This window comes from Lissotriton vulgaris, chromosome 12 (assembly GCF_964263255.1).
Source record: "Lissotriton vulgaris chromosome 12, aLisVul1.2, whole genome shotgun sequence".
Classification (NCBI taxonomy): domain Eukaryota; kingdom Metazoa; phylum Chordata; class Amphibia; order Caudata; family Salamandridae; genus Lissotriton; species Lissotriton vulgaris.
Window position 1 is genome coordinate 4,683,238 of NC_141700.1, and position 18,747 is coordinate 4,701,984.

Genomic DNA, 18,747 nt, shown 5'->3' on the forward strand with positions numbered 1-18,747 from the left:
CACAGATAATAATTGTCCTATTTTAAGGATGCATTCCAGTGCCCGCTAGGTCTCCATCATCTCCCAAGAAAAGTCCAAATTAAGCTTTGGAATTATTAAAACTTTTGTAGACTTTTAGGCACAAGTCAAATGGAATGGGGACTACGATGGAGCTGATGTTTAGGAGGACTTGGCAACTACCTACAGTTTAAATAAATAATTAAAAAGGCATTTTTTGATACAGGTCAGGACATCATTTCCCTAACGAGACGTGTATTGAGGGACGCCCACAAACACGGCATATCCATTCATTCCCTATTTGACTGTCCAGGAAAACACCCTGTCACTTCATGGGGAAACTTTCCCTGAATGTGCAGACCTGCAGTAAAATATAGACTCACCTGGTTGCAGGGGGCACAAAGAATTCTCCTGCCCAAAAGCTGCCTTCAACCTTCATTAGGAGCAGCTAAGCCGGAAAGGCTGGTTTCCAGGTAGCACAGACAATCCACACCCTTAACCAGCAAAGGACCCTTTAAATCCCAGGCTGTAGGGTCACAGTCATCCTTTAACATATTCCAATTAAAAAAAAGATTTGACTGCTGATGCTCTTTTGGACTTAGAGCCTGGGAAGAAAGTGCCAAAAACTCCTTAAGACTCTGGCGGCACCAAAACCAGCCAGCACCATCTGTGCCAGCAGCATATATGGTGGTGGTCGCAAGCATTGTCAAGGATGGTCTAAATATGGTTTTGGCAAATAAATATTGTTGGGGAAACTTCCAAGTGTTGATCTGAAAAAATAACCTATTGCCATAGTAGTCCCTGGCACTTAACACCTTGGCTGCTAGGCGTTTTCCCCCCCTGTGCTGAAGGCTTCAGATTTTCATAGTTTCATGACGAGCTCAGCTCGTCATCAGCACAGCTCAACTGTGCTTAATGACGAGCTGAGCTCGTCATGAGCATCGAAAGGGTTAAGGAAGCTACTCTATGTGTGAAAATGCTCCTCGTGAAACAGTAGAATATCATCCCTCGCAGTGAAGTTACCCAGTGGCTAAAGGGGCGGACTCACTGCTCCAAGGCGTAAGCTGTAGTGTGCCGAAGAAAAATATGAAAGACACAATAACCGACCAATGGATAAAGAGGGATGCCTGAAAGCACTTACAAGTGAGTATAACATTTTAGAAAAAATTAAAAGGACTTGGCTAACACAGGAACTAAAAATGGACAACCAGTGGAGAAACGTATTAATCAAAGACTGCAGTATGGGAAAACATGAGCAGAGTCTGCTGCCGGCAAGACCAGGCGACAGCAGCAGGCAGAGATCAGGGCAACAGTGGAGACACAGGTAGTATCTCTTGAAGCAGGTCATAAGAGATCCATCAGTAAAATAACAGTTGCCTACAAACTAGATTTTAAAAAAAATGTTTTACTGACAGGAGCCAAAAACAAGATCAGGAGATTAGTCAAGCACATACGAAAAGAGAGATGACAAGCGGACATGTGCAAGGGCAAGCCATCACAATTTTCAACTCCCTGAAGTGCAAAGGCATTTTGGTGCGGAAAAAGATCACCATTAGTTTCGATTAAAAACTAGGAAGAAAATGTTCTGTACAGTGAATTATCTGAGCACGCTTCTCCCTCCCCAAATGTACCAAAAACAAAGAGACTCTTCCCCCCATAGTTTTTAAAACAGTTTACGAGTTTCATTAGCAGCAAGTCTTTCACAAGGTAAAAAAATATACACAGGAATTATTTTGGTCACATAGGTGGAAGCTCCACTTGCTTGGTCCTTCAATCCTCAGTGATCGCTGCAGCTTCACCTGCAAAACAGAAAGCACAGCAGCACATTAGCGAGTCCGCATTACATGGATGGAACTCCCAAGCGAACGGCTCAGCCACTGCACCGCGGTGCAGAGCTACCACACACACACTGCTTCTCAAGAGCCAAGACATACACACTGCTCAGCCACTGAACCTCAGTGCAGAGCTACAGCACCCACTGCTTCTTCAGAGGCAAGACCCACACCCAGTTAGTTCCCCTCGCAACAATGCCAGAACTAAGATCCATGCACGCACACCTGGGCCCAGAGCTGCATATATCACCCACACCAGAAGGATAAGTTACTTACCTGTAATCCTAGTTCTCTTCCAGGGGTATACCCATCAAACAACTGCCTGTTGAAGCTTTTAGTGCTACAGGTATGATTGGATACTGTTCCAAACTGGCTGGGTGAGTGTGTTAAAACAGGTTAGCATTGTGGAGTCTGTGAATTTAAACTGTTTGAGAGCAAGACCCTACCAATTGTTTAGCTTATGCTGTTGTGATGCTTGTGTGAGACGGTTGATGCATCTAATGTCTGCGGATCTTTGGTTTAGTGGTGTGCTTGAGCAGATTCCAGATGTGATTAGAGCAGTTGGAAAAAGATGCATTGTAATCTGTAAGGCCCTTCACATCTTGAGGGAGGCATGTGAGTGGGCCTGAGTTTGGTTTCAATTGCAAGGTTGGCTGGGAAACGTAATATTTACAGGCATTCTTAAGTGTTCCATAAAGCATCCATACTCACCTTGCAACGGCAACAGAGTGCTGCAGCATTGCACGGATACCTCTGGCAGACTGATTTTCCTCTCAGTGTACAGGCAATGCTAAGGGTTCACAAGCCTGTACAGTTCCATCTTCAGGGGCTTGCTGAATCAGAAGTGCTCAGTTTCTGCCTTTAGGCTGGGTGTCAAGGCTGCTCAGGATGTGAGCCCTGTGAAATGCCTGCATGTTTGTCACTTGAAAGCCAGGTGGTTGATATGGCGCAGGTTGGCAGGAGCGCGTTGTTCTAATGGGTCTCATAGATGGCATATGGACTTTGAATTTAACCCTCAATTGCACTCGGAGATGGAGAAAAACACCCAAGGTCTGGTTCATAGGGTCAGGTTTATGAAGATAAAGGTAAAGCCTGACCATGTAATTCTGTAGACTTTTGTAATTAGTTTTTTTCTTGTGTGGCAGAAGTCTAACTCTACCCCATGTATGGGTTTATTTGTGGCAGAAGTTCAACTATACCCCATCGCAAGGTTCCTAGTCATTGTAATCCAATGGCAGGGCTTGCAACAGCCAGAGAATTTTTTGAGTATGGACAATTGTAAGACGCTTATTTGCATCGGGAGAAACCGATCCGAGTGGACTATGATCCCCATATTTCAAGCTTACTATGAAATGGCTGGAGGGGACACAGCCAATTTCACTGACACGCCAGACCACCCAAATGTCCCGCAGACTGCAATTATTCTTCTGTGTCCATCTCTGGCCTTTTTACATACCGTTACTGATTTATTCACCCTGGTTTCCTGGTCCAGAAATGTACAACTTTTGGCTAAAATATCCCTGTAGCCACCCCAAAAGGTCTCAGTTTAAGACTCCTGGATATACAGTGTACACACAAACACACACCTTCTCCCCAACCACACCAGACCGTGAAGGCTTGTGCAGGTACCGCCCACACCCACCTTTGTTTCTACCTGTACATTGTCTCACTCCATGGACCTCTGACCCGATGCTCGTGCCTTCCAATTCAGCCATAAAAATGTTGATATACAAGTTGCATATTAGATCAGCACTGAGACGTAGAGGAGTATTCAGGGCAGCTCTTCCCCTTCACAGAGTTCCCTCCTTGCTTCAATTCACATGACTACACCCCATTGTTTTTTTTTTATCTAATTCACTAGTTCTCTCTCCATTCTACTGCCTCGGTCCCACGCGAGACAGCCCCCAAAATTACAAGATGTGCTGAGAGAAATTGAGACAGACCATATCCAATAACACTGAACTAACCATTAACCTTCTCTTACACCGTGGTCTGAAATTTCCTGCATCGTCGTAATAATTCCATGCATATTACCCATCACTTCCTCCCTTTGTGTTGTAATGGGTTGTCGCATGCTAAGCAGGTTTAGAGGCACGTGCCTCATTTCATTTGTTTACAGCATGGCGAAGTCAGCCTTCCTTAATGGCATACAGCTCTTAGCTGTCGTGTCATCCCGTGTGTTATCATTTGTAAGTCACCTGCCTTTGGTGTGTGTCCAGGTGCTGACTGCTTCTCCACGTGGTGCAGGGTTTCCTCGCTGGCCAGGTTTGTGTCTGCTCGGTGCATGGTTGGGTCTGTTTTCGGCAGTGTTTGTTGAAGGCTCCGGAACAGGAGGGGCTCGAATCGGTTCTGTAGCGCCTCCTTTGCTTGTGTGAAGTATGCGCGCTAGATGTTTTGGTGCCTGGAGGGCGCGCGGGCACCAATTCTTCAGCTTGGAGAGGCAAAAGGGTCTGCCCATTCGCGCCCGCAAGGTGTGAGACTGTAAGCGCATTCATGCGTTTCCTTCCAGCCCTGTTTGTGTATAGAATTCAGGCACCAATATCATCTTACTCTGTGACTTTTTCGTACCAAGTGATTCGAAAGAAAGGGGAGCATTGTGGGAAATGTGCGAGATAAAAAAATATGTAGAACAAGGTAGACCAGCTCCAGCCTTTCATGGCCACACTGGGGGACCACCGGCTTCCCAGGATTGTTTTTCCCAGTTTAAAAAACAAGGGTTCGTAAGTTCTTTCACTTTGGATCTAGTTCCTGTACACACTATTTAGTATCACTTTCGTTTTTCAAAGTCAGTCGCTGAACGGTGCAGTCTTATTTTGAAGGACACACGGATTACATACTGGGGTGAGATATTTAAGAGCTGTAAATGTTCAGCAATCACATGCTTACCTGTTCCTATAGACCATGATTACTAGACTATTACAAGCCGTGAGTGTGCACATCCCGAAACCGGAAGTTCAGGAGCGGCACGCCTGTCGTGAGGCGGGACTTCCCAGTGGTGACACGGGGCTCCCATGCCTGAGGGAGAGCCCTGCGGAGGCTGCAGAAGTCAGAAGTGGCGCCGATGCAGTGAGTGGGGCTTAGTTGTACTGGGGGCGGGTGCGGGATGTGGTGTGTGTCTCTGTATGTGTGCGCTCGTGTGTGTGTGTGCGTGCTCGTGTGTGTGCGTGTGCCTGTGTGTTTGCGCCAGTGTGTATGTGTGCCTGTTTGTAACACGAAAGGTGGGGGGGGGCTGTGTGTGTTGGCCGTTACTGCATGCGAGTGCGAGAAGTGCATGAGGCTTGCAAAGCTCACCGGCTCAGCTTCCCAGGAGACAGGAGATGGGCACAGCGAGCGCGTGTTTAAGCGCGAGACCTGATCCGATTCCAGCACGCTGCGCGTGCCCATCTCCTGTCTCCTGGCAAGTCGAGCCGGTAACTATAGGTCTCGCAGGCGAGACAGCGCTTTCGCGCTGTAATCGCCAGGCGCGTGACCTAAAAAGCTCATCTGGTATGGAAGCCCCATTCACCACTTCTCTGCTTCTATGACAATCACATCCCTCCCTAGCATCTTGCTCTCAAGAACAGCTCCTCCTGCAGGGAAACTTAAGTCACTGCCTGTGTGTTTCTATGAGTCACACCGACCTCTTCAACATCTTGCTCTCAAAGACGGTCTCTTCATCACTGTCCACCGAACCCATCTCCATGTTCTCATCGTAGTTTGAGAGGAGGCCATACTTCTTCTTCTCAGGCTTTCTTAATCTGAAACATGAACAGGAAGTCAGTGAGATACCCCGAGCACTTTTTTGAGCAGCATTTGAAGAAATAAAGACCGGATCCCTTATTTTATTTTTATCAAACCCTGCTGCTGAAGGCAAAGGGGGAAGAGTACAATTCCACTACAAACTCACAGTAGTAATCCACTTGTTATCCTAGTCCCCTCTATTACCACAGCTCACTACTCGTACAAATGCTGAAACCAACATCCTTGGTAGGATTAGGCGCTTGAGAAAAATATATTGAACCAAGCACTGTAACTCACCAAGACTCCTACAATTTTGCGTCCCCAACCAACTTCTAGATCACTTTGGTGAAAGCCATGAGTCATTGTTAAGCAACACTTACCCCTCACAGCCTTCTATTTGACCAAGCTATCTCTCAACTCCCAATATGATAACTATAAATGCTTTATTCTGAGCCCCATCTTTCATCTCCTAACCCACCGCCCATTCTTCCATCGTATCTACTTTTACCTCAGCCAGTTTTATCCCAGGTCCCTTGCTACACAAGCCCTCTTCAGATCATTTTCATTCACTTACACTCTAGTATCATTTTTTTTTAACTGAAACACGCTTACCCTTCCCCCAAGTATCATCATTTACCCCAAAATTTCGCTTCTGGGTGCATGCAAACCCACTCCTTGTCTTCTAGCTGCATATGGTGATCGCTACGCTGGGGCACAGAAGAGCGAGGAGGCCAGACAAGCTTTTGAAATATTAACGGACCATGAACATCACAACACGCTATAACTGCATTGTAGAACAGGCATTGTCCAGGAAAGGTTATCTGCAACATCAACAGATTCATCAAACAAGAAAACAAGCATTAACAATGCAATGGTTTCGACTTTGGAAAAGTTAGAGCTACTGGCATTGTAAATGACAAAATTTGTATTTATGTGTTGGTTTTGAAAACAGATAAATAAATGGCATTGTCATTTACATTGCCATTAGCTTAATCTCTCGCAAATGTGAGACCTATTGCATTTGCACCCACACATACACACAGAGCCGCACACACAGCCAGCCGCACACACACACAGCCAGCCGCACACACACACAGCCGCGCGCACACACACACAGCCGCGCGCACACACACACAGCCAGCCGCGCGCACACACACACAACCAGCCGCGCACACACAAACACAGCCAGCCACGCACACACAAACACAGCCAGCCGCGCAGCCACACAAACACAGCCAGCCGCGCAGCCACACAAACACAGCCAGCCGCGCAGCCACACAAACACAGCCAGCCGCACACACACACAGAGCCAGCCACACACACAGAGCCAGCCACACACACACAGAGCCAGCCACACACACACACAGAGCCAGCCACACACACACACACAGAGCCAGCCACACACACACACACACACAGAGCCAGCCACACACACACACAGAGCCAGCCACACACACACACACAGAGCCAGCCACAAACACACACAGCCAGCCACAAACACACACAGCCAGCCACACACACACAGCCAGCCACACACACACACACAGAGCCAGCCACACACACACACACAGAGCCAGCCACACACACACAGCCAGCCACACACACACACACACACAGAGCCAGCCACACACACACACAGAGCCAGCCACACACACACACACAGAGCCAGCCACACACACACACAGAGCCAGCCACACACACACATCTACACAGAGCCAGCCACACACACACACACAGAGCCAGCCACACACACACACAGAGCCAGCCACACACACACACACAGAGCCAGCCACACACAGAGCCAGCCACACACAGAGCCAGCCACACACACACACACAGAGCCAGCCACACACACACACAGAGCCAGCCACACACACACACAGAGCCAGCCACACACACACACACAGAGCCAGCCACACACACACACACAGAGCCAGCCACACACACACAGAGCCAGCCACACACACACAGAGCCAGCCACACACACACACACACAGAGCCAGCCACACACACACACACAGAGCCAGCCACACACACACACAGAGCCAGCCACACACACACACACACAGAGCCAGCCACACACACACACACACAGAGCCAGCCACACACACACACACAGAGCCAGCCACACACACACACACAGAGCCAGCCACACACACACACACACACACAGAGCCAGCCACACACACACACACACAGAGCCAGCCACACACACACACACACAGAGCCAGCCACACACACACAGAGCCAGCCAGCCACACACACACACAGAGCCAGCCACACACACACACACACAGAGCCAGCCACACACACAGAGCCAGCCACACACACAGAGCCAGCCACACACACAGAGCCAGCCACACACACACACACACACAGAGCCAGCCACACACACACACACACACACACAGAGCCAGCCACACACACACACAGAGCCAGCCACACACACACACAGCCAGCCACACACACACACAGCCAGCCACACACACACACACACAGAGCCAGCCACACACACACACAGACCCAGCCACACACACACACAGACCCAGCCACACACACACACACAGCCAGCCACACACACACACACAGAGCCAGCCACACACACACACACAGAGCCAGCCACACACACACACACACACAGAGCCAGCCACACACACACACACAGAGCCAGCCACACACACACACAGAGCCAGCCACACACACACCCACACACAGAGCCAGCCACACACACACACAGAGCCAGCCACACACACACACAGAGCCAGCCACACACACACACAGAGCCAGCCACACACACACACAGAGCCAGCCACACACACACACAGAGCCAGCCACACACACAGACAGAGCCAGCCACACACACACACAGAGCCAGCCACACACACACACAGAGCCAGCCACACACACACACAGAGCCAGCCACACACACACACAGAGCCAGCCACACACACACCCAGCCAGTCACACACACACACACAGAGCCAGCCACACACACACCCAGCCACACACACACACACACACACAGAGCCAGCCACACACACACACACAGAGCCAGCCACACACACACACAGAGCCAGCCACACACACACACACAGAGCCAGCCACACACACACACACAGAGCCAGCCACACACACACACAGAGCCAGCCACACACACACACACAGAGCCAGCCACACACACACACACACAGAGCCAGCCACACACACACACAGAGCCAGCCACACACACACACACACAGAGCCAGCCACACACACACACACACACAGAGCCAGCCACACACACACAGAGCCAGCCACACACACACAGAGCCAGCCACACACACACACAGAGCCAGCCACACACACACAGAGCCAGCCACACACACACAGAGCCAGCCACACACACACAGAGCCAGCCACACACACACAGAGCCAGCCACACACACACAGAGCCAGCCACACACACACACAGAGCCAGCCACACACACACACAGAGCCAGCCACACACACACAGAGCCAGCCACACACACACAGAGCCAGCCACACACACACAGAGCCAGCCACACACTCACAGAGCCAGCCGCACACACAGAGCCACAGTTTTACTAAACATGGAGATAATTCAAACTACAAGTCATCTGCCTAGATCAAAGCTCATTGAAGATAGCTGGAAAAGTATTTTACTAGAAGTCAAACTACCCTGTGCTCTTGGCAATAAGCTATGTCGTGTGGGTGGGGTTTATACGCGATTTAACCCGATGAACGGTTTGAAAAGGTTACACACTAAAATCAAACTAGTTTGTTAATAAGGCCACTAGGGGGCGCAGAAACGACACTTGATAAGAAAAGCCCTGTAACCCTGGTAGCAACCTCAAATCCAATGGCGGGGTGGTCAACCACCTATGGACTAATAATTTGCATTCAATCGAAACAGGACTTAAAGCGGGCGGAGTCCCCAGACCCTGTAGCATTCTAGAACGGACAAGTAATCGGATCCCTAAAATCTTGTCCTTAACTTTACAGGGGAAAACACAGACTATTTATGAACAATTAATGTATTAGGTCAGTTCTGTGTCAGTTTATATTTCACGTTTTATTGAATCTTTCATTTGCAGGACAGTTTTTGTATTTTCCATCTGTAGTCTACAAAACGGCTACGTGGTGCCCAGCAACAAGCTCTAATGGGAACTCAAACGGATCAATGTGACCATGCTCGAAATAGCGTGGTCTCGATGGATAGCCCACCCCAAAATGCCTCTCTTCCTGTGCACACCCTCGACAGTGTGTCATCTCTCTGCAAGCTAGGGGCTGTGCCTCTCTCCGGTGCACCTGGCCTGGAGTGTCCTATTACTGTGGTCCCTGTCGGCTTGCCCACTTCATCGAATTGCACGCACTGAGGCGCAACCTCCTCGTGTGGACTTCCCTGAAGGTTGAAATGGCAGCACGACTCCCCTGGTACTAACCACACATGCCTGGTGGGATCAGGAGCCCATGATACTCTAGACTGGCACATGACTGGCCCGACCTGCCTCTCTCTCTGTCCTCATTGTACAATGACGGGGAAAACCAGGACTGTCAAATCACAGATCCTTGAACTCCACACCACGGCGCCACCCCCAACACTCGCTGACACCACCATGGGTGCCCTATATCCCCTAAAATCTACCCTGTGAAAAGAAAGTGCTACATGCTATCCTTGACTTTAAAACATCGCTCGAAGTGAAAAATCAATGTTATATATCTCTGGATGTAAACCTTCTGATGGTGGACCACTGCAGATCATGTGAACAAAACAGAATCTGCTCTGATCTTCAGGGGCCCCACTGGGATTGATCTTCAGGCCCATCTGCACACTGCGAGGGCAAAAGTGGCTTTTTTCACTTATTCCATGTAACTGAAATTTGTATCCCTGTTATCCCGAGTGTCTCGCGGTTAACCCGGGATGCTTCAGTGCGCTACCCTCTTCATCTCTTGTCAGGCCATCTCTCCTTCCTCATCTCTTGTCGGGCCTTCTCTCCCTCCTCATCTCTTGTCGGTCCCTCTCTCCCTCCTCATCTCTTGTCGGTCCCTCTCTCCCTCCTCATCTCTTGTCGGTCCCTCTCTCCCCCCTCATCTCTTGTCGGTCCCTCTCTCCCTCCTCATCTCTTGTCGGGCCCTCTCTCCCTCCTCATCTCTTGTCGGTCCCTCTCTCCCTCCTCATCTCTTGTCGGGCCCTCTCCCCCTCCCTCCTCATCTCTTGTCGGGCCATCTCTCCCTCCTCATCTCTTGTCGGGCCCTCTCTCCCTCCTCATCTCTTGTCGGGCCCTCTCTCCCTCTTCATCTCTTGTCGGGCCCTCTCTCCCTCCTCATCCCTTGTCGGGCCCCCTCTCCCTCCTCATCTCTTGTCGGGCCCTCTCTCCCTCCTCATCTCTTGTCGGTCCCTCTCTCCCTCTTCATCTCTTGTCGGTCCCTCTCTCCCTCTTCATCTCTTGTCAGGCCCTCTCTCCCTCCTCATCTCTTGTCGGGCCCTCTCTCCCTCCTCATCTCTTGTCGGGCCCTCTCTCCCTCTTCATCTCTTGTCGGGCCTTCTCTCCCTCCTCATCTCTTGTCGGGCCCTCTCTCCCTCTTCGTCTCTTGTCGGGCCCTCTCTCCCTCCTCATCTCTTGTCGGGCCCTCTCTCCCTCCTCATCTCTTGTCGGGCCCTCTCGCCCTCCCTCCTCATCTCTTGTCGGGCCCTCTCTCCCTCCCTCCTCATCTCTTGTCGGGCCCTCCCTCCCTCCTCATCTCTTGTCGGGCCCTCTCTCCCTCCCTCCTCATCTCTTGTCGGGCCCTCTCTCCCTCCCTCCTCATCTCTTGTCGGGCCCTCTCTCCCTCCCTCCCTCATCTCTTGTCGGGCCCTCTCTCCCTCCCTCCTCATCTCTTGTCGGGCCCTCTCTCCCTCCTCATCTCTTGTCGGGCCCTCTCTCCCTCCTCATCTCTTGTCGGGCCCTCTCTCCCTCTTCATCTCTTGTCGGGCCCTCTCTCCCTCCTCATCTCTTGTCGGGCCCTCTCTCCCTCCTCATCTCTTGTCGGGCCCTCTCTCCCTCCTCATCTCTTGTCGGGCCCTCTCTCCCTCCTCATCCCTTGTCGGGCCCCCTCTCCCTCCTCATCTCTTGTCGGTCCCTCTCCCCCTCCTCATCTCTTGTCGGGCCCTCTCTCCCTCCTCATCTCTTGTCGGGCCCTCTCTCCCTCCTCATCTCTTGTCGGGCCCTCTCTCCCTCCTCATCTCTTGTCGGTCCCTCTCTCCCTCCTCATCCCTTGTCGGTCCCTCTCTCCCTCCTCATCCCTTGTCGGGCCCCCTCTCCCTCCTCATCCCTTGTCGGGCCCCCTCTCCCTCCTTATCTCTTGTCGGTCCCTCTTTCCCTCCTCATCCCTTGTCGGGCCCTCTCTCCCTCTTCATCTCTTGTCAGGCCCTCTCTCCCTCCTCATCTCTTGTCAGGCCCTCTCCTCCTCATCTCTTGTCGGGCCCTCTCTCCCTCCTCTTGTCGGGCTCTCTCTCCCTCCTCATCTGTCAGGCCCTCTCCCCCTCCTCATTCCATGTCAGGCCCTCTCTCCCTCCTCATTCCATGTCAGGCCCTCTCTCCCTCTTCATCTCTTGTCAGGCCCGCTCTCCCTCATCTCTTGTCGGGCCCTCTCTCTCTAACTCCTCATCCCTTGTCGGGCCCTCTCTTCCTCTTCATCTCTTGTCAGGCCCTCTCTCCCTCCTCATATCTTGTCGGGCCCTCTCTCCCTCCATCTCTTGTCGGGCCCTCTCTCCCTCCATCTCTTGTCGGTCCCTCTCTCCCTCCTCCTCATTCCATGTCAGGCCCTCTCTTCCTCTTCATCTCTTGTCAGGCCCTCTCTCCCTCCATCTCTTGCCAGGCCCTCTCTCCCTCCTCATCCCTTGTCAGGCCCTCTCTCCCTCCTCATCCCTTGTCGGGCCCTCTCTTCCTCTTCATCTCTTGTCAGGCCCTCTCTCCCTCCATCTCTTGTCAGGCCCTCTCTCCCTCCATCTCTTGTCGGGCCCTCTCTCCCTCCTCATCCCTTGTCGGGCCCTCTCTTCATCTCTTGTCAGGCCCTCTCTCCCTCCATCTCTTGTCAGGCCCTCTCTCCCTCCATCTCTTGTCGGGCCCTCTCTCCCTCCATCTCTTGTCGGGCCCTCTCTCCCTCCATCTCTTGTCGGGCCCTCTCTCCCTCCTTTTCATTCCATGTCAGGCCCTCTCTCCCTCCATCTCTTGTCGGGCCCTCTCTCCCTCCATCTCTTGTCGGGCCCTCTCTCCCTCCTTTTCATTCCATGTCAGGCCCTCTCTTCCTCTTCATCTCTTGTCAGGCCCTCTCTCCCTCCTCATCCCTTGTCGGGCCCTCTCTCTCTCCCTCCTCATTCCATGTCAGGCCCTCTCTTCCTCTTCATCTCTTGTCAGGCCCTCTCTCCCTCCTCATCTCTTGTCGGGCCCTCTCTCCCTCCATCTCTTGTCGGGCCCTCTCTCCCTCCATCTCTTGTTGGTCCCTCTCTCCCTCCTCATCTCTTGTCAGGCCCTCTCTCCCTCCTCATCCCTTGTCAGGCCCTCTCTCCCTCCTCATCCCTTATCGGGCCCTCTCTCCCTCCTCCTCATTCCATGTCAGGCCCTCTCTTCCTTCTCATCCCTTGTCGGGCCCTCTCTCCCTCCTCATCTCTTGTCGGGCCCTCTCTCACTCTTCATCTCTTGTCAGGCCCTCTCTCCCTCCTCGTCTCTTGTCAGGCCCTCTCTCCCTCCTCATCCCTTGTCAGGCCATCTCTCCCTCCTCATCCCTTGTCGGGCCCTCTCTCTCTCCCTCCTCATCCCTTGTCGGGCCCTCTCTTCCTCTTCATCTCTTGTCAGGCCCTCTCTCCCTCCATCTCTTGTCGGGCCCTCTCTCCCTCCATCTCTTGTCGGGCCCTCTCTCCCTCCATCTCTTGTCGGGCCCTCTCTCCCTCCATCTCTTGTCGGGCCCTCTCTCACTCCATCTCTTGTCGGGCCCTCTCTCTCTCCCTCCTCATCTCTTGTCGGGCCCTCTCTCTCTCCCTCATCTCTTGTCGGGCCCTCTCTCCCTCCTCATCTCTTGTCGGGCCCTCTCTCCCTCCTCATCTCTTGTCGGGCCCTCTCTCCCTCCTCATCTCTTGTCGGGCCCTCTCTCCCTCATCTCTTGTCGGGCCCTCTCTCCCTCATCTCTTGTCGGGCCCTCTCTCCCTCATCTCTTGTCGGGCCCTCTCTCTCCCTCCTCATCTGTCAGGCCCTCTCTTCCTCTTCATCTCTTGTCGGGCCCTCTCTCCCTCCTCATCTGTCGGGCCCTCTCTCCCTCCTCATCTCTTGTCGGGCCCTCTCTCCCTCCTCATCTCTTGTCGGGCCCTCTCTCCCTCATCTCTTGTCGGGCCCTCTCTCTCTCCCTCCTCCTCTTGTCGGGCCCTCTCTTCCTCTTCATCTCTTGTCGGGCCCCCTCTCCCTCTTCATCCCTTGTCAGGCCCTCTCTCCCTCCTCATCCCTTGTCGGGCCTTCTCTCCCTCTTCATCTCTTGTCGGGCCCTCTCTTCCTCTTCATCTCTTGTCAGGCCCTCTCTCCCTCCATCTCTTGTCGGGCCCTCTCTCCCTCCATCTCTTGTCGGGCCCTCTCTCCCTCCATCTCTTGTCGGGCCCTCTCTCCCTCCATCTCTTGTCGGGCCCTCTGTCCCTCCATCTCTTGTCGGGCCCTCTGTCCCTCCATCTCTTGTCGGGCCCTCTCTCTCTCCCTCCTCATCTCTTGTCGGGCCCTCTCTCCCTCCTCATCTCTTGTCGGGCCCTCTCTCCCTCCCTCCTCATCTCTTGTCGGGCCCTCTCTCTCTCCCTCCTCATCTGTCAGGCCCTCTCTTCCTCTTCATCTCTTGTCGGGCCCTCTCTCCCTCCTCATCTCTTGTCGGGCCCTCTCTCCCTCCTCATCTCTTGTCGGGCCCTCTCTCCCTCCATCTCTTGTCGGGCCCTCTCTCCCTCCTCATCTCTTGTCGGGCCCTCTCTCCCTCCTCATCTCTTGTCAGGCCCTCTCTCCCTCCATCTCTTGTCGGGCCCTCTCTCCCTCCATCTCTTGTCGGGCCCTCTCCCCCTCCTCATCTCTTGTCGGGCCCTCTCTCCCTCCTCATCCCTTGTCGGGCCCCCTCTCCCTCCTCATCTCTTGTCGGGCCCTCTCTCCCTCCTCATCTCTTGTCGGGCCCTCTCTCCCTCCTCATCTCTTGTCGGGCCCTCTCTCCCTCCTCATCTCTTGTCGGGCCCTCTCTCCCTCCATCTCTTGTCGGGCCCTCTCCCCCTCCTCATCTCTTGTCGGGCCCTCTCTCCCTCCTCATCCCTTGTCGGGCCCCCTCTCCCTCCTCATCTCTTGTCGGGCCCCCTCTCCCTCCTCATCTCTTATCGGGCCCTCTCTCCCTCCTCATCCCTTGTCGGGCCCCCTCTCCCTCCTCATCTCTTGTCGGGCCCTCTCTCCCTCCTCATCTCTTGTCGGGCCCTCTCTCCCTCCTCATCTCTTGTCAGGCCCTCTCTCCCTCCATCTCTTGTCGGGCCCTCTCTCTCTCCCTCCTTATCTCTTGTCGGGCCCTCTCTCCCTCCATCTCTTGTCGGGCCCTCTCTCCCTCCCTCCTCATCTCTTGTCGGGCCCTCTCTCCCTCCTCATCTCTTGTCGGGCCCTCTCTCCCTCCTCATCTCTTGTCGGGCCCTCTCTCCCTCCTCATCTCTTGTCAGGCCCTCTCTCCCTCCATCTCTTGTCGGGCCCTCTCTCCCTCCTCATCTCTTGTCGGGCCCTCTCTCACTCCTCATCTCTTGTCGGGCCCTCTCTCACTCCTCATCTCTTGTCGGGCCCTCTCTCTCTCCCTCCTCATCTCTTGTCGGGCCCTCTCTCCCTCCTCATCTCTTGTCGGGCCCTCTCTCTCTCCCTCCTCATCTCTTGTCGGGCCCTCTCTCCCTCCTCATCTCTTGTCGGGCCCTCTCTCTCTCCCTCCTCATCTCTTGTCGGGCCCTCTCTCCCTCCTCATCTCTTGTCGGGCCCTCTCTCTCTCCCTCCTCTTCTCTTGTCGGGCCCTCTCTCCCTCCCTCCTCATCTCTTGTCGGGCCCTCTCTCCCTCCATCTCTTGTCGGGCCCTCTCTCCCTCCATCTCTTGTCGTGCCCTCTCTCTCCCTCCTCATCTCTTGTCGGGCCCTCTCTCCCTCCTCATCTCTTGTCGGGCCCTCTCTCCCTCCTCATCTCTTGTCGGGCCCTCTCTCCCTCCTCATCTCTTGTCGGGCCCTCTCTCCCTCCTCATCTCTTGTCGGGCCCTCTCTCCCTCATCTCTTGTCGGGCCCTCTCTCCCTCCTCATCTCTTGTCGGGCCCTCTCTTCCTCCTCATCTCTTGTCGGGCCCTCTCTCCCTCTTCATCTCTTGTGGGGCCCTCTCTCCCTCCTCTCCTCTTGTCGGGCCCTCTCTTCCTCTTCATCTCTTGTTGGGCCCTCTCTCCCTCCATCTCTTGTCGTGCCCTCTCTCTCCCTCCTCATCTCTTGTCGGGCCCTCTCTCCCTCCTCATCTCTTGTCGGGCCCTCTCTCGCTCCTCATCTCTTGTCGGGCCCTCTCTCCCTCCTCATCTCTTGTCGGGCCCTCTCTCCCTCCATCTCTTGTCGGGCCCTCTCTCCCTCCCTCCTCATCTCTTGTCGGGCCCTCTCTCCCTCCTCATCTCTTGTCGGGCCCTCTCTCTCTCCCTCCTCTTCTCTTGTCGGGCCCTCTCTCCCTCCCTCCTCATCTCTTGTCGGGCCCTCTCTCCCTCCATCTCTTGTCGGGCCCTCTCTCCCTCCTCTCCTCTTGTCGGGCCCTCTCTCCCTCCCTCCTCATCTCTTGTCGGGCCCTCTCTCCCTCCATCTCTTGTCGGGCCCTCTCTCCCTCCATCTCTTGTCGTGCCCTCTCTCTCCCTCCTCATCTCTTGTCGGGCCCTCTCTCCCTCCTCATCTCTTGTCGGGCCCTCTCTCCCTCCTCATCTCTTGTCGGGCCCTCTCTCCCTCCTCATCTCTTGTCGGGCCCTCTCTCCCTCCTCATCTCTTGTCGGGCCCTCTCTCCCTCATCTCTTGTCGGGCCCTCTCTCCCTCCTCATCTCTTGTCGGGCCCTCTCTCCCTCATCTCTTGTCGGGCCCTCTCTCCCTCTTCATCTCTTGTGGGGCCCTCTCTCCCTCCTCTCCTCTTGTCGGGCCCTCTCTTCCTCTTCATCTCTTGTCGGGCCCTCTCTCCCTCCATCTCTTGTCGTGCCCTCTCTCTCCCTCCTCATCTCTTGTCGGGCCCTCTCTCCCTCATCTCTTGTCGGGCCCTCTCTCCCTCTTCATCTCTTGTGGGGCCCTCTCTCCCTCCTCTCCTCTTGTCGGGCCCTCTCTTCCTCTTCATCTCTTGTCGGGCCCTCTCTCCCTCCATCTCTTGTCGTGCCCTCTCTCTCCCTCCTCATCTCTTGTCGGGCCCTCTCTCCCTCCTCATGTCTTGTCGGGCCCTCTCTCCCTCCTCATCTCTTGTCGGGCCCTCTCTCCCTCCTCATCTCTTGTCGGGCCCTCTCTCGCTCCTCATCTCTTGTCGGGCCCTCTCTCCCTCCTCATCTCTTGTCGGGCCCTCTCTCCCTCCATCTCTTGTCGGGCCCTCTCTCCCTCCATCTCTTGTCGGGCCCTCTCTCCCTCCATCTCTTGTCAGGCCCTCTCTCCCTCCATCTCTTGTCGGGCCCTCTCTCCCTCCATCTCTTGTCAGGCCCTCTCTCCCTCCATCTCTTGTCGGGCCCTCTCTCCCTCCATCTCTTGTCAGGCCCTCTCTCTCCCTCCTCATCTCTTGTCGGGCCCTCTCTCCCTCCTCATGTCTTGTCGGGCCCTCTCTCCCTCCTCATCTCTTGTCGGGCCCTCTCTCCCTCCTCATCTCTTGTCGGGCCCTCTCTCCCTCCTCATGTCTTGTCGGGCCCTCTCTCCCTCCTCATCTCTTGTCGGGCCCTCTCTCCCTCCTCATCTCTTGTCGGGCCCTCTCTCCCTCCTCATCTCTTGTCGGGCCCTCTCTCCCTCCTCATCTCTTGTCGGGCCCTCTCTCCCTCCATCTCTTGTCGGGCCCTCTCTCCCTCCATCTCTTGTCGGGCCCTCTCTCCCTCCATCTCTTGTCAGGCCCTCTCTCCCTCCATCTCTTGTCGGGCCCTCTCTCCCTCCATCTCTTGTCAGGCCCTCTCTCCCTCCATCTCTTGTCGGGCCCTCTCTCTCCCTCCTCATCATCTCTTGTCGGGCCCTCTCTCCCTCCTCATCTCTTGTCGGGCCCTCTCTCCCTCCTCATCTCTTGTCGGGCCCTCTCTCCCTCCATCTCTTGTCGGGCCCTCTCTCCCTCCATCTCTTGTCAGGCCCTCTCTCCCTCCATCTCTTGTCGGGCCCTCTCTCTCCCTCCTCATCATCTCTTGTCGGGCCCTCTCTCCCTCCTCATCTCTTGGTGGGCCCTCGCTCCTCGTCCAATCCCTCCTCACCTCACGCTCCGCACCGTGCAGTACACCACCCCCAGCAGGCAGACCCCGCTCAGCACGTAGAAGGCCCTCTGCAGCACGGGCAGCTCGGCCCCCAGGGAGCCCCCCGGCGCGGAGCCCACGGGGGTGCTGGAAATGTTCCGGGGTACCTCCGTGCTCGTCCAGCTGCTGTTACCGGGGACCGAGGCCTCCGCGGCCGCCAGGAGCGCCGCCAACAACAGGAACCGAGCCATCTCAGCGGGCCCGGAAGTAAACAAAGCTCGTCACTTCCGGTCAGGCAAAGAGCACGCTAAAACCACGCAACCCCGGAGCACAGCACGTACTTGGGAGGCACAAACAATGTGTCTGATGCAGCGTGGTGATGACACCGCCCCCCCCCCACGCGGACGGCGGATGGCGGGGCGACGTGTCGACGGCCCTCTTCCCATGTGTCGGCCTCTCTGAGGCAGTATATCCCGCTCCAAGATGGCGGCTCCACGCCCCTGCGGCAGGCTGTCTTCCATTTCGATCATCCTCGCAAAGGGACGCAGCCAATTGGCGTATTACAGCCGAGCAACCAGTCACGGAGCCGCGCCACTCATTCGACAACAGCCAATCACATAGCCCAGTTACTTATGAGGAACTAATAAAAAAAAATGTTTTTTTTTTTAAAAAACAAGCGTTTTCAATGCAATAGGTCTGACCGCAGTTAAATACAGAGCTACTGGCTTTGCAAATGTAAAAGTGTTACGGCGGACTAACAATTTTTTTTCTTGTA

At 54.5% G+C, this 18,747-nt stretch overlaps 1 protein-coding gene across 1 annotated transcript; it reads right to left on the reverse strand.

Moving 5' to 3' along the window:
• Window positions 1-1,382: 1,382 nt before the first annotated feature.
• Window positions 1,383-18,474, reverse strand: FAM174C (family with sequence similarity 174 member C). The gene is made up of 3 exons (XM_086946671.1): window positions 17,994-18,474; window positions 5,450-5,566; window positions 1,383-1,796 (listed from the first exon to the last, which is right to left on the reverse strand). Exons 1-3 carry the CDS (start codon window positions 18,221-18,223, stop codon window positions 1,793-1,795), a joined length of 351 nt encoding a protein of 116 aa, XP_086802797.1. The 5' UTR covers window positions 18,224-18,474; the 3' UTR covers window positions 1,383-1,792.
• Between the last annotated feature and the right edge of the window lie 273 nt (window positions 18,475-18,747).